The sequence below is a fragment of the Populus euphratica genome, unplaced genomic scaffold (assembly GCF_000495115.2).
Source record: "Populus euphratica unplaced genomic scaffold, PopEup_1.0 scaffold119.1, whole genome shotgun sequence".
Lineage (NCBI taxonomy): Eukaryota > Viridiplantae > Streptophyta > Magnoliopsida > Malpighiales > Salicaceae > Populus > Populus euphratica.
In genome coordinates, this window is record NW_011500011.1 from 392,406 (window position 1) to 408,109 (window position 15,704).

At 36.2% G+C, this 15,704-nt stretch overlaps 3 protein-coding genes across 4 annotated transcripts; 1 reads left to right on the forward strand and 2 right to left on the reverse strand.

Annotated features, from left to right (window-relative positions):
* The first annotated feature begins 892 nt into the window (after positions 1-892).
* On the forward strand, positions 893-1,643 carry LOC105141470 (uncharacterized protein At4g22160-like). Its single transcript, XM_011048697.1, has 2 exons — positions 893-1,373; positions 1,464-1,643. The coding sequence occupies exons 1-2, from the start codon at positions 955-957 to the stop codon at positions 1,510-1,512; spliced, it is 468 nt and encodes a 155-aa protein (XP_011046999.1). The 5' UTR covers positions 893-954; the 3' UTR covers positions 1,513-1,643.
* LOC105141469 (P-loop containing nucleoside triphosphate hydrolases superfamily protein) lies at positions 1,618-10,681 on the reverse strand. 2 transcript variants are annotated; one of them, XM_011048696.1, is made up of 14 exons: positions 10,525-10,681; positions 10,258-10,415; positions 9,984-10,148; positions 9,662-9,792; positions 9,358-9,502; positions 8,991-9,253; positions 8,208-8,332; positions 3,884-3,927; positions 3,453-3,584; positions 3,244-3,321; positions 2,650-2,732; positions 2,445-2,567; positions 2,110-2,170; positions 1,618-2,025 (listed from the first exon to the last, which is right to left on the reverse strand). In XM_011048696.1, exons 1-14 carry the CDS (start codon positions 10,619-10,621, stop codon positions 1,858-1,860), a joined length of 1,773 nt encoding a protein of 590 aa, XP_011046998.1. In that variant the 5' UTR covers positions 10,622-10,681; the 3' UTR covers positions 1,618-1,857. The 2 variants fall into 2 exon arrangements, with proteins under 2 accessions (XP_011046998.1, XP_011046997.1); XM_011048695.1 differs by having other exon boundaries at positions 10,492-10,680.
* A 1,498-nt stretch (positions 10,682-12,179) lies between these two features.
* On the reverse strand, positions 12,180-13,652 carry LOC105141467 (WASH complex subunit FAM21 homolog). The gene has a single exon (XM_011048694.1). It carries the CDS (start codon positions 13,480-13,482, stop codon positions 12,385-12,387), a length of 1,098 nt encoding a protein of 365 aa, XP_011046996.1. The 5' UTR covers positions 13,483-13,652; the 3' UTR covers positions 12,180-12,384.
* Positions 13,653-15,704: the final 2,052 nt, after the last annotated feature.

The window sequence follows — 15,704 nt, forward strand, 5'->3', positions numbered from 1 at the left end:
TTAGATTTATTATATATACATTAATATATTCATGAAAAATTTTACAATCTTGATTTACCTGGAAATTTAATTTTACATGATAATGTAGTCAACAATCTCATTTGAAGTTTTAATTAATACCTAAAAAACAGATAGATAATTTTATTTTATTATTTGAATATAATAAATAATAGTACTTTTGTAAAAATAATTCTAGATTTATTTTGTGATATGATAGGATGTATTTTTCAATAATAAAAATTTCAAATTAAAGGCTATTATTTTTTTAAATACATAGTAATTTTGATAAGCATTTTAAGGAAGATTAAAAAAAGAAATTAGTTTAGGCAATGAAAAGTAACATGGAGATTTTGCTGACGTGGAATAGAATATTCCTCGTAATAATAATAATAATCATGTTGATGTCTTTTATGAGTGGACAAATCTCACTAAAAATGGCCATGATGTTATGGAATAGCAATTGCAATAAGAATGATGTGTAAATCAAACTTCAATAATGAACAAAAGATGAAATTGTTTTTTCAGAAAATCAATTTAATTCTTTTTATATTTTCTCATAACTTTAACACTCTTGTATTAAAAAAAATATTAACATGATGTTTTTTCGGATTAAAAAACACTTTCATCTACACCGCCGTACACAATTTTATTGCTCTCTTTCGATTTAAAAAGCTTGAATTCTAAGGGTTTCAACTTCCTTAATCATGATTTAACGTAGCTAATCATCCTATTAGGTAGTCTGAAACTCATTAAATTTCCTTGGGACTGATGAAAATAAAAATCGAAGTGAAGTTAGCTGTTTGGGCCACTGGCTACTTTAATCATTAAAAAAATCAAAAGGTTCAGTCTTGTTGGTGGGTCCCATTAAACACGAAGTTAGATGACGTGGCAGCATCTTCACAAACGGGTGGCTGTAATAATGGGGAGAGAGCGTTATTGAGCAAAGCTTTTGTGATGGCAGACGCAGCCGATCGAACCAGACAGAACAGGGCCGAGGAGAACCGCTTAAAGCATACCTGCGACGCTGGAATGGTGTGTGGTGAAATCCCTTCAGACAGTGAGGATTCTAATAATCCACCGAGTTCTGACTCTGTAAGCTCCGTGTCACCCACAAGACTTGCTGATCTCGCAGCGAACTTCCGAGTCTTTTCTGAGACAATGGCAAGGATAGACCTTGCGGAGATGGAGATGATAAAGGCAAGAGAGGCTTCAAGGTTGGAGGCAGAGAAGAGGAGGATGGAGTTGGAGGCTGAGTTGACTCGAATGATGCTGCAGACTCGGTTGCGGATTGCTTCGATTGTGGCAGGGAAAGGAATGGGAAGCAAGAGGAAACGAGCTGGTGAAGAACAGGAGGAGATGCCCGTCTCGTCAAGGTAACGTTCGTGCTCTTTCAATGAAGAAGTTTGGAACTTTAAGCTGTTTGTTAATCGATTGACTCACTGAGTTGTGATTGGTGAATGCAGGGAAGGAGCTTTGCTACTAAATTTGCTACAATGCAACAACTTATTTTGAAGTCTATCCATGGCAATCTGGCCCAGATTTCTCGTCCTTTGCTTTTTGTTTTTAACGAATAAAAATGTCTGCTTGATGTTCTCTCTATCAAGAATGGACAGAGTAGAGCAATAAAGAGATTTTGCATCCAATCTTTGCATCATGTATGATGGTGTTGTGTAATGAGCATGGGATATCCTAATCCTGAGCACAGCGAAATTTGAAAGTGGTCTTCTGCTGAATTATTTACAAGGACTAGCTTGCATGCTCCGCATAAGAAACTATATCTAGATATGATTGTTGGAATACACCTTTATATGCAGAGATATACCTATGGTTTGTGTCTCTATCACTGAAATTACCTTTCTAACATGTATCCAATTGAGGTTTCTGTGGGCGCATGATAGAACCTTGGCTTTTCTGTTCTGCAATACTAGCTAGAGCCTTCCTTCTATTCATGGCGCTCTCAGTGTATTCTGCCAGAGGTGGAAGATTTCCTTGTTCTCCATCTTTACTCGCTTGTCCTCGAATTATCTAACGACGCCACAATTACAAAGACATGTAAACAATACCAATGTGAGGTTGAAAAATGTCGATGCTAGATGGTTAGTTGGTTACCTTCGATGCCCATGACCGTTCTGCCTGTTGACACACATCTCTAATGTCTCTTCCAGACATGCTGAAGGCAGCAAGAGCAAACATGGGTGTTAAAGAAAATGGAAAAAGAAACAAGATGACCATAGACTTGCATGTTAAATAAATGATCTCCACATATGGGCCACCATGTATTCAAATTACCAAAAATATTTCAAATTAAAGAGGCACTATGAGGATACAACCATTGCACCCCTCCCTCAAAACCATGTTTTTAAGAATTTTCTATTAGAACTCCTAACTAAAAATTTAAGAGAATGACGGAAGAATTTGATTTGAACGAGATCTGTCAATCTTACTCCTCTGTTACTCTAGCAAATTCCTCCAACTCAGATTCTGTTAGGTGCTTCGCATACTGGGCAGCTATTTCCTGTCGATTCTGCCGATCAGGTAGGCCAAAGGTAATCATTGAATCAAACCGACTGCGAACACACATAAAACTTGTTAGAAAACTCTCCAATTGACTCAGGTGAGATGATCAACATCAACTTTTCTCCGATATACCTGATTAAAGCAGGGTCAAGGTCTTGTTTTCTATTTGTCGCGGCAATTACTACCACTTTCTTATCCTGTTCAAATCCATCAATCTGAAAACAGAGAAAGTCTATTTCATCAAGGACACCACAAATTTGGCTGATACCATCCATTGAAGTTCATGCAAGTTAGCTCATGAAACAAGCATCCAAACAATTCTATAAATGCTACTTGCACAACATAAATAAAACACAGATAGAAGAAAAGCCTTTATAATGTAAAGGAGCATGAAATCTAGGGCTCAACATGAGATTGGATTTGGGAAAAAAATCTAATTAATTTGCTACTAACAATTAAGGCCTCTAATAGAGACTCCCAAATGCTATTTATAAACAAGTCAAAATTTTAAGCATTTTTTTTAACTAGGATAGCAAGTACATTCTTACTCCGAGAGTTTAGAAAAAATGATAATAACCTATAGTAATGACATTAATAAAAAATAAAAATAATGAATGAAAGGAAAGGCCGGGGCAGGACCAGGACCCTTAATAATGAGAAGAGAGTCTTATGTCCTTAGCAGATAATAAAGGCTCGGACCCACAGAAAACACAAGCCCATTTTTACCTGTCGCAACAGAACTGACAAAATTCTACGAGTGGCTTCATGCATTTCACTGTCTCGAGCAGCAGCAAAAGAATCAACCTGTTACAATTTTGAAAAGAAACATGAAACCAGATCGTTAGGATTTGTATTTATTTCTAGAAATGGCGCATAATGACAATAAAATAAAATACATTGTACAGTATCAAGTGCACATCACTAGCATATGTTACCTCGTCTAGAAATATAATAGCACCATTAGGGATCTCATTTGCAAGTGTGAAAACTTTTCCCAGCAAGCGTTCACTTTCTCCATAGTATTTTGACATGACAACCTCCAGTGGTACATACAGCAATGGGACACCCTGCCGAGGCATATGCAACAGGCATGTCTTTTCAGTATTGACTCGTTCAGAAACAAATGCAGAGTGATATTTTTTTCCCTATTGGGAATCTATCAAATCTAAGTGCTATGCAACCTTCCCCATCCTAAAGCAAGTAATTCATGTGTATAAAAAGGTTTTCAATGCACATTAATCTGCTAAAAACTTATTTAAACTGTAAATCGTGATTCTACAAAGAGTAAAACTAATGTTCCAATTAATGAACAGTGATGGCTAAGACGAGAACTGTTAAAAATTTCCATAAACTGCTAATGGCTCACCGCTTGAGTAGCAATGACACGTGCACAAGATGTCTTCCCTGTACCTGAAATCGATCACAATTTTTAAGTAAGCTGCCACTCCATCAGCTAATGAGAATTTTCAATATATAGGGTCTTAAAGCCAAAGTAAGCGTGCAAAGAGGAATGCCAACAAATGACAAGATAACTATAAGGTAATCTTATTCAATGTAGCTGCTCTTATAGGGGACACTAGAGACATTTTTTACACACTCGTATCATACACGATGGAAGATAACCCAAACTATTACGAGAATGGATTTTAACTTATGTTTTAGTTTAATTTATTTGAATTTTTAGTTAAGATTTATTAATTAAATTTTATTTATTGGACTTGATTTAATTATTGTTGGATATTTTATTTTGTGGGCTACAAGCTCAATTGCTTGTCCTAGTTAGGGTTTTAATATTTATATTCTACTTTTCTAAATTGCAAAGTCGCACTTTTCCAACCCCCCTTCTATGGCTTCATCTTTTTAGCCTTCTCTTTTCTTTTTTATCATGCTTTAAATCTTCTTTTGTCCTACATCAATTTTGGTACTTGAACAATGCTTTTAATTCGTCTCACAATTAAACAATTCATGGGTTTGTTCAAATCCTCAAATTTGAACCATTCATAAACCCTAAATTTTATAGATATCATTATGTGATTAAAAAAAGTGTCTTTTGCCTTCTATTTACTAAAATAATCGAAACATGCCTTTACTTTGACCCGAACACTAGTCATTTTTTCACCTTCCCCGCACCACCAGCCATATTATTCATAGATCAACCCAACAACACTTCCTCGCGTAGCCAGTAACAATCATAAGCAATAGATTAGATCAATCTACATCAGCTTTGGCATTTTTTAGGAATGGTCACAACTTCAGTTTTGTTCTTTTAGCATTGAAGAAACTTCCAACATGGATGGCTTATCAATAGGATTTTCTTAGACAAATGGTAAGGCAATTTCTAAGTGGTTGGTTAATTTACAAGAGGACATTATATTTGCAAGCTATGTATTCAAGATCTCCATGCCCTTACCATCTTTCCACAACTAATTTTTATTTGTAATTTTTTTTCTTTTGTCTTATCTTAGTTAAAAAAAAAAAAAGTGGTCAAAAGAAAAAGAAAAAAAAAGTTGCAGTATTAAAAAAAAATAGAGTGAAAAAGTGACAACAACAAACAAGTAGAGCAATATCATCAATACACAGACAACATTTTACATGACTTGAAGAGATCCATCCATGATTGAATTTGACAATTTGAATCTTTGTCAGTGAATTTCTCTATCCTTTGCTTTGTTGAGTTTTACTTTTCTGGCTTTACACTTGTCATTTAAAATTGTCATTAATATTATTTTTTATGCCTTAAAAAAAATCCCACCTTGCATTTTTATTTATTAATTTTTGCTCATCAACCTTTTTCGTCATTAATATCTAGTGTCTAATCCTCTTTGATAATTATGAGTTCTTGTTTGTTATATTGTAATTGATTAATCCTTTACACTCAAGAATCTAGTAATACATGCTTAAAAATTTATTGGTGTATTTTTTTAATAAAAAATAAAATTAGTTTTAGTTTTGTATTGTGATTTCACTTGCTGGAGTCATATGTGATCTCAATTCTATTTCTAAATTGGTATTGCATGTATTTGTGAATAGTCATCTAGTATTTAACTTTAAGTTTACAACTACCATGGATTTGACTTTTAGTGATACTTTAGAGCTGATCATGAACAAAACACCATAGAGTTTCAGACAACAAGGTTTGGTGTAGTTAGATATGCCCTGACACAATCTGAAGGAACTGAAGATTGGAGAAAGACTGCTATTTTTCACACCTATATCATATGTGGGGATAAAAGTTGCAAGATTATCATTGATAATAAAAGTTGTATTAATGCAATATTTTCAAATACTATATCTTGCTTAAGTCTAAAACTCGTTCCCCATCCTAAGCCATATAATATATATCATGGGTTAATAATAACTCCTTAGTAGTCAATAAACTAGTTTGTTCCCTATCAAATTCCTAGACTATCCAGTTCGTTCCCTATCAAATTCCTAGACTATCACGATGAGATTTGGTGTGATGTGATTCCAATAAATGAAGGGCATGTCATTTTAGATAGACCATGGATAAATGATTTAGATGTCACCATTTCTGTCAATCAAATTCATGTTCTTTCACATTTAAAGGTAGAAAGATCAAACTCATTGGATTATCATAAAGAAAAAGATGATTTTGAAAGAACAAGGACTTAATACAATGAGTCTAGATGAGTTTAAGAATGAGGTTAAGGAACACCCTATTGTATCTAGTCTAGTTGTAAATAAAAATTCAAGAAACTCTTTAGTGGAACTATCTAAAGAGGTAAATATGGCTAACTTAATAGGTACAAAAGAGTTTGAAAATGAAGTTCATGAAGAGTCAGTTGCATCTCTTTTAGTTGTAAAAGTTTCTAGAGATTCTCTAGTAAAGTTGCCTAAAGAGGTAAGTGCAATGTTGGGAGAATTTCAAGATAGTTTTCATTATGAGTTCCTTAATTCCTCGACCTCTATACTTAACACCCAACTTATAATAGATTTTGAGCAACCTTTCGAGCTTCTTGATTCTTCACCCCCTATGCTTGACATCTAGCATATCATAGATTTTGAACAACCTCTAAAGCTCCCTGATGTTTTGTCCCTTATACAAGTCTTGAGCAGTCTATTAAGATCCCTAAATGCTTATCCCTTATTCATGATAAGGAGGATAAGAAAGGCCTCCTTAAATGCTTATCCCTTATTCATGATAAGGAGGATAAGAAAGGCCTCCTTAAATGCTTATCCCTTATTCATGATAAGGAGGATAAGAAAGGCCTCCTTAAATGCTTATCCCTTATTCATGATAAGGAGGATAAGAAAGGCCTCGACCCACTATGTTATGTCCAATCTATATCCATCCATGATTCAGAACGTGTGTATTTCATTCCTCACTCCAGGTCATATAAGGTTCATGGTCACAAACCTAGGATGCAAGAAGCTGACTTTTGTCTCCTCATTCTAAAATGTTTGACTCAGTTGAGTTTTTTGCGTGTAAAGTTCATAATTTATATACTGAGATCATAAAACATATTCGAGCAAGTAATGAACAATACAAATTTCAAGCTGATTTATATAAATATCATGATGCTCTTAATGTTGAAGATCATTTCTTGATACATATTAGACCTGAACGGTGTCCTTTGAAAACCAGTCATGATTTGTAAGTGAGTAGTGTTAGACTATTCAAAGTGTTGCAAATGATTTAATTAAATACTTATATCATTAAATTGCCACTAAACTTTGGTATTAGCTTTACTTTTGACATAAAAGATCTCGTTATATATAAAATACAGCAGTCTATCATTGATGCTCCTTTCAATACCCCCACCACATTATCTTTATCATTGACACAAAAAAAACATATTAATGCTACTTTGGATGTACACATGTTTTTTACTAGAGATGGTGAACTTCAGCGAATCCCAATATATGAGCTAGACGATTAGATTCATACTATACTTGGATTATTAGAGAGACATCACAAAGATTGATTATGATCCTTGGAAACATTATTGAAGCCGCCTTGAACCGTACTAGATGGGGTTGAGTTTCTCAAATTCCAAGAGAATTGGTGGAAACATAGGACCTGAGATATTGTTTACGGAATCATATGATCATAGACGATGAAAGGTAGTCCAAACCATTGAGAAATTGGGTTTTAGCTTATGTTTTGGTTTAATTTATTCAAACTTTTAGTTGATGTTTATTGATTAGGCTTTATTTGTTAGGTTTGATTTAATTATTGTTGGTTATTTTATTCAGTGAGCTATAAGCCCAATTGTTTGTTTCGGTTGGGGTTTTAGTATTTATATCATACTTTTCTAAATGTTAGGGAGTTTTGATAAATTGAATAAAAAATACAAAGTTGCACACTTTTCCAACCCCTATTCCTCTCTTCTTTGGCCTTTTTCTTCTCTTTGGCTTCTTCTTCTTAGCCTTTTCTTTTCTTTCTTAGTAGACTTTAAATCTTCTTTTATCTTGCATCATACTCTATCCATGACCACAAGAAATAATAGTGGTAGTTTTGGATAAATTGTTTGACAAGTACACAAAGACCACAAAGCAAATACATTCAGACCTAGTTTAGAGTTGAGGCTTTGAAGTGGCATACTTATATATGTGCAATTACCCTCGCAACATGGCAAATAAGAAACACGGCTAATGGAACAAGGAAAATTGCTCATATAGATTAATCACTCAATATCTTTTGCTGAGATTTGGACATGTTAACAAACCTGGTGGACCTTCAAAAAGTACAGCTCGAGGTCTATTTGACTCAAACTTGCGCCGAGTCCCACGAGCAATATCATCATATACTTCAGGACTTTGAAGAGCCAATAAGATTGTGTCTTCTATCTCTCTAACAACCAGTAAAACACAAATATTCATGAGCACTTCCATGCATGTTATTGGATGCATCACATAACATATGCATATAGTAAAGGGAAAAAGGATGATGCAAATACAAAGATAAGACATGGAAGAAATAAATATGCTATCCTGCTAATGGCGTACGTTCTCTAAACTCAACACATAGTAGATTGACCGGTCTTTGTGGCTCTATCAAGACATGCAATAGCAACTGAACTGCATAGCCTTCACTGGTTATGTTGCCTAGACCAGGGACCTATAATTTGGGCCAAACAAATAACTGCATGACCAGTAATCAAGAGTCTTTTAAGTGGAAGGTGAGAGAAAAACCAATTCTTGATTGTTAGCAGCATGCATAGGGATGAAATCTCAAAACTTTTGCATCTCAAATAAAATAATTAGGCATCTCTACGGATCCCAACATCAAGCTTCAGTTATTGAAAGAACAATTCATAGGGGAAAAATATGAGTCTGTTTGCAATTTTTTTTTTAATTTTATAATTGTTTCTGTGTCTTCAAGTATATTCTATTTCATTGTGATTTTTAGCCCAAGATTGCATTTCATGCCAGAAAATAGAATAAAAAATTATAATACAAATTTGAAAGAATTAAAAGAGATGCACTGTGCACACTCGTGCTCTGCATACCTTTTTTGCTGATCATATCCAGCAATATTTTCCCATGATATATCATTGCTAGAAGAATTCACAAGGGGCTCATCAATTCCATATATTCTTACTCCCATGGACTCTAAACTTGCAACTGATTTGTCCGCAGATGGCACCCGTGCAGAACCTTCCACTGGTTTTCTGTCCAGGGGCCTTAATTTACTACCAGCTAATTGTAAAACAGACACAAAAGCGTCAAGCTCTGTGGTGCTTAAGCTTCCACTCTTTATAAACTCAACTTCCTGCAAATGATGTGTATATTGAAAATCAGCTAATGCACTATTTTGGATGTGTAACAAGATCTTTATAGTATTGTAAATCAATATTTTTACAAAAATAAACTCACAGGTTTATCTGAACTTATGAGTGAGCGAAATAAGAGGATGCATAGATCTCCCTCAGGAACTTTCATATCTCCTGAATGCCCCCTTTCCCCACTGATTTCCTTCTGTTTTTCTGGATAATTAAGTGTTAATTGCCAGGCAACTGCACTGGAATTGTACACACAAAAAATCAGATAAATTTAGCATAATACAAGCAATGAATGACTAGGAAGGGAAAAAAACAATAGAATTAACAAGTCTCTATCTAATTCAAAACTAGATATTACTCCATACGGAAAATACAGAGACATTAATACTGCATTTCACCTGTCCCAAGCACGTAATAACATATCTGAACCAGCACCACGCTCATCGACCTTCACTCCAAGATTAGAAACAAGGTTTGCAATCAACTGTGGCGTATCACATGCAGGTGGAATTTGGAACTTGATTGTAACCTACAATGCAACATTTAATCCCATTACTGTTGCCATAATGTTGATTATACATAGATTGAATTACATTCCAAGACTTCAATTTTTGACGACAAGACATAGATACTCTTAAAAAAAAAAACAATAATTAGCCAAAAATGCAATTTGAAGTGTGATCACAATAGCTGTAGCATCACTAAATACTAATCAATAACCTTTTGGCCCTTCACAGCAATAGTGAAGCGAGGATAAGACCCATATTTGATTCCTTTGCTTTTAAGTAACTCTTCAATTCGCTGCCGTTCTTTCTTAGCAATCTCCTCCAAGTCACCGTAACTCGAAGGAGAAGATTCTGATGGCGAAGGAGGTTTACTAGCATTCTACATAAAAGCAAATTGACCAAAAATTAAAGACCAAATCAAAGATTGCATCTTCTTAGCATACAAGTCATTATTTAGCAATAAAAATAAATAACTTGTGAAATAAAACCTCATCAGAATCTGCATGGGCTACTTGTAACATTCCAACTGCAATGAAACTAGCGAGTAATGCTGGAAATAAAGAGTTCGGCAGCTCATTAGCATTAGAAGCCCATCTGGGCCGTAGAATTTTTGACGAACTTGAATGAATTTGGTGATTAAAAGAACCTGCATTTATCAATGAATTAACACCAAATTAAAGACCTCCTAATCATAGCCATAATCGCAATAATCAAGAGCTTACGGAGAAAGAGGAGGGTGGGAGGAGGAAGGTCACATGAGGTGTCACGTGAAGGGTTTAGGGTTCTAAGAGAGGAGGAGGGGATTGCTCGCCATGACCTAGTTGCTCTCGCGAATCGACTCAACACGGCCATTGCTTCCTGCTTCAGTCTCTGTGGTTTTTTTTTTTAAAAAAAAACAAAAATTCGATCTTTAGATTTTCTGAAGTATCTTATAAAGTAATTGATTTTCAGACCATTATGACAAGTGGATGATGACTAGACCTATGGAAGCCCAACGACCTTAATCTAGCCCATCTTCGTGTTTGAGTCTCTATGAAAGCCTAGTCCACTTATACACAATTGGCTTGACTGATCTAGGGCATGTTTATTGTTTTCTGCTTTACCAATTAAAATCATGTGAAGAAGGCATCCCCATGGGCTCGTCTAAACAACGTCACTTTGATGTGCAAAACAATTTGAGATCGGACTAGGCTCATGCCCGATTTTGGGTCTTGGAAAGGGAGAGTCCTGCCCTCCATTTCAAGTCTGGAAGGACTCTTTGTGGGGGGGGGGGGGGGGGGGGACTGCATATTGGAATGGCCAGAAGAATCAAGTGTCGAGCCTACCACGCACCATGGAATGAATATTGGAAGGCAAGAATTGCTTATGGATCCCAGTGGGGCTTCGTAGCCATGTGGTTAGCTAAAAGGGTCAAAGTAGCTGAAGGGCAATGGCAAACTCATGTGGCCGAAACTTGAGAGCTTTTCCTGCGTTTATCAGTGGAGGTCCACGAAACAAACAGAGAACAACTACTGTTTAGTAGCTGGTGGTGGTGGCGGCCACAATTCACACTGATTAGTTTGAGCATGGCTTGCCACGACAAGAAAGAAGCATGAGCACCATGCCAATAAAAACATTGACCAGGAAGAATTTAATGAATATAATTGGAACTGCCATGTTTACTTGTCCCCTCCCCTAGCTTCTTTCATAGCTGACTCCCGCCTTGTGTTCTTCACTACGTGAATTTGTTTGACTAGACAGCAACAAAAGAAGGGGGGGACACATGGGCTGAGGCATCCACTACTTGCAATTCAAATGGGAATCGGGAAAACAAATGCAGAAAACCAAGCTCATATTATTTATATTATGGGTCTGTCCAGCTGGGTTGACAATTTGTCCGAGGTCAGTCCCCGTTTCAGCGCTCAAGATCACAAGACTTCTTCCACTCTTTCTTCCTATCTGGACTTGACGCGTGTACCGTTGCTCTGAGTGGAAGCCAATGCACAGTGAACAGCAGAAGATAGCGATGATGAAAAGCACAAGCTCATACAATGATGTGCCCCCATGGCATGCATCCTAGCATGAACCTCACCCATGCATGCTTCCTTAATTTCGATGAAACAACGAAGGCTTTGATCCTTCCCAGTAAAGTAGTATTTTTTTAATATTTTTATTTCGTTAATTGGCTTTTAAAATCCACACTAATTTCAATATTTAATTTTAGAAAGAAAAAAAATCATATTTTTTTAACCACCCATTAGTACTTTCTCAAAAGTATATTTAACTTAAAAAACATCAAATTTATATTATTTCTGTTAATGGGTTAATATAAAAATTTAAAAATTATTTTAATATATTTTCAAATTAAAAATATTTTAAAAAAACACCATATATCAAAAAGAAAGGAAAAAAAAAACATAATAAAGTAGAATGTCTTGAACAAATTATCAAAAATACTATGTCTACAAGAAAAATTAGTAACCTTTTCTTGTAATTGTACAATAGGTGAGGAAACTAATTAACTCTTTGTTTACTTACACAAGGAAGAATATAGAGACTTGATCCACAGAAAAATACATCTAAATCAAACCTTAAAATAAAAATATATAATTAGAGTGTCAATTAATTACAAACTCTTAATAAACCTTTTTTGAGAAGAGGCTGCGAAAATTGAAAAGATTGCCACCGTTTCCAACATTAATGGTGCTATTGGTAGCACTAGTACCATCAGTGCTCCCACCAGCAACATTTTTGCCACCGCCACTGCCGCCATCGCCTCTGCCGCGGGCACCTATAGCACTGTTTTCATCACTTCTACAGCTCAAATGGTTTCTATAACCAATACACACGGGAACATTTATATTCAAAACCTTTGCTCTAGTGTTGCCATTGCCATTTGCTATGTTCTTACCGCGGCCAGGCTCGGTGACTTCTTTTTTGCTGCTCAATTTTTCACCACTCCGAACCACGGGTTCGTGGAAACTACTCTTCATACCGGAACTACCTCCACGTCGAGCCTGCCAAACCGGGCTGCTCCGACCCACATGGACACCGGGTCTACTCGGACTACTTGGCCAAGACTTTCTTGATTTGGATTCCCCTGCTGAATTACTCCTTGAACAAGGGGCACTGCTAACCTTCCGGGTTCCAGGAGCCCCGGGAAACAACTTCGGTCGGGTCACACTGTTCCCTGCGGATCTACTGCGTGAAAATGGCCATATGTTGATGATATTCAACTCAGCTGAACTCGCTCCACTTTGACTCCTTTTCTCTCTTTTCTTGTCTCTGTCTCTGTCTTTATCCTTTTCTTCTTGTTTCTTGGCTGCTGTTGAAGTTTTCTTGTCACCTTTCTTGAATATCTTATCTTTCCATCTCTTTGAGCTTGAGGTTGGCTCTACGGTTATGCTTGCTGGTGAAATTTCTGGTCCAGGGTCAGGTTGAGCGTTGGGTGGCTCGGGTTCGGGTTCGGGTTCGGGTGAGTCAGGGTCAGGGTGGCTGTTGTTATTGTTGTTGTTGGGTTGGTGGAGGAGGTGGAGAGGGCGGAGGACACCATCAACAAAGAGCTCATCAGCGGAAACAAGATTTGGTTGAGGGAAAGATGGGTTTCTGACCATCCAGAACTCGAATTCGGGTGAGTTTGAACAAGTGCTTGTTCTCCTGCTCCTTCTAGCACTGCTGCATGGAGAGAGGATTACCTGAGGTTCTTTAATGGATATTCTTTGTGGGCTGTCCATGTTGTTGGAGAATGAGACAGAGAGAGAGAGAGAGAGAGAGAGAGAGAGAGCGGGTTTGTTTTTGAGAGGAAAGGAGAGAAGTGCTCCTTGGGCTGAGCTGAGTTCCGCGTTCGGTGCAGCTTGACCCTACAAAACAAAGGAGAATGAGCTAGTAAAAATGAGGAGATAGGGAGGTTAAGGGTTTGCGGTCCATTATATATGCACCCATGCAAGAAAAAAAAGAAGAAGAGATTATTATTATTATTATTTTCTGGTTTTTAAGACGATATATTTCCAGATCTTTTACATATTAAAATTAAGTTTTTTTTCCGATTATATATTAGAGATAAACTATTTCTATAAAGAATCATATAATGAGAATTTAATTCCTTACAGTTTAGCATATATAGGTTTAAATTAAATTTTAATTATATAGGTGTTAATTATGTAATTATTTTCTAACCAGTGCTTGTATAAACCCATATTAAAGTCTTGTTTGTCAATAAAATCTCTGTTGTATTTAAGACTGAATAAAATAAAAATATTTTTTTGTAGATAAAAGAATACCAAATCCCTTTTCAGCGATAAGATTTTCAAAAACTAATGTACATCATCAAAAATCTCCTTTTCACAATAATTTCTTTGAACTTGAGTTTTAATGATCTTAATTAGATTTGAATTGGGAAGATGATGGCTTCAAATCTACACACGCACCAGCTTCTTCTTCACCATCATCATCATCATCATCATATATATATATATATATATATATATATTGAAAGATGGATGGATTATAAGATAATAATAAGGTCTTAATTATATATATGGTCTGTAGCTTAGCTATTTGCTAGTGAAACATGTCGGTTGACAATTTCTGTCAAGATCATAACAACTGTGGATTATCTCATGAGAGGTCATGATTATCATCGTATGCACTCAATTTTGCCACTCCAGTTAAACGAAGATATCCATAATTATCTTTGATTGGTTTTCATTTTGGAAGTTGTCATTCATTCCATTGCTCTTTTAGCCCTCGTATTGTCATCTTCACTTGAAAGGGCACATGCAAGGATTTTAGCTTAATTTCATCCCAAGAACAACACCATAGCAATCAATAAACACACAAGAACAAACCTATCGAGGAATCTGAGCCATGGGATGGATACTTGAATCTTGGAGCTTTTTGATGATGGTTATGATAATATATATATATATACACACCCTACGAGAAAGGGAGGGGGGGTAATTTGATGACAAGAGTTGGGGTTGACCTCAAGACGGAAGGGGGGCCCTGGATAGTAAGGGGAAGAGTGATGTCAAGTCATGGTAATTAAGTGGAGATAATCCATATGAGGGGGCCCATGTTGGATTCATATATCCATGCCGCCTCTTTCTTTCTAGATACGAATAAATCTAAGACAAAGTGAGGGTTCTGCAGTTTCGATCTCCTCTTAATTCTATGTACACACAGAATGTTTTGCTAGGTTCGCTTCTTCTCCACGGTTTATAGGTCCCCCACCCCCACCCAACACCCCCACACACACACATCCCTGCTACACCTTCCTTTGCCTAGATGACCAAAAATTTATCTAGCTTGATTTTTGAAGCACTTGTGGAACTGGATTGTCCATAGTTATAGGTATATATCTTTTGTTTAGATTACCTATCTATTAATTCTTGAAAAGAAATATTAACTCTTCAATGTATGTAGACGTTGCATCTTAAACCTGTCCAAATGCATTGTGAAACGGATCTTTAAGTAGGGTTTGTTGTTTGTGGGAGATGAGACGATCGAGGTGGGTTCGAGGAGACTTCGAAGGGCGGTGTTAGGTGATAGAGTTTCTGTAGCAGCCAAGTGAACAGGGTGGCCTTCTATGGAGGATATTGCTAATGGTCCCTTCTCCTTTTAGGAAGTAATAACGTGCGTGATGAATGATCATCATCAATTGCTTTGTGGAAGACGATAAAATTAACACCGTGGCAGTAACGGGAATGGACCCACCTTGTTCCATAAAACCACCAGCAAATCTCAACCATTCAATGGATTGAAAAGTCTAAAGCGGGAGAATATAATCAATCATTCGATTGAAAACACCCTTTGCCAAAGTGGATGCCTTTGCTATGCACGGGATGATGAGGATTTCCTCCCTACCTCTTTCTTTGCTTGTTTAAATATTTTAATACTTTAACATATTTATTAATTAGGTTTAAGATTACAATATTTAATTAATTAATTAGACACC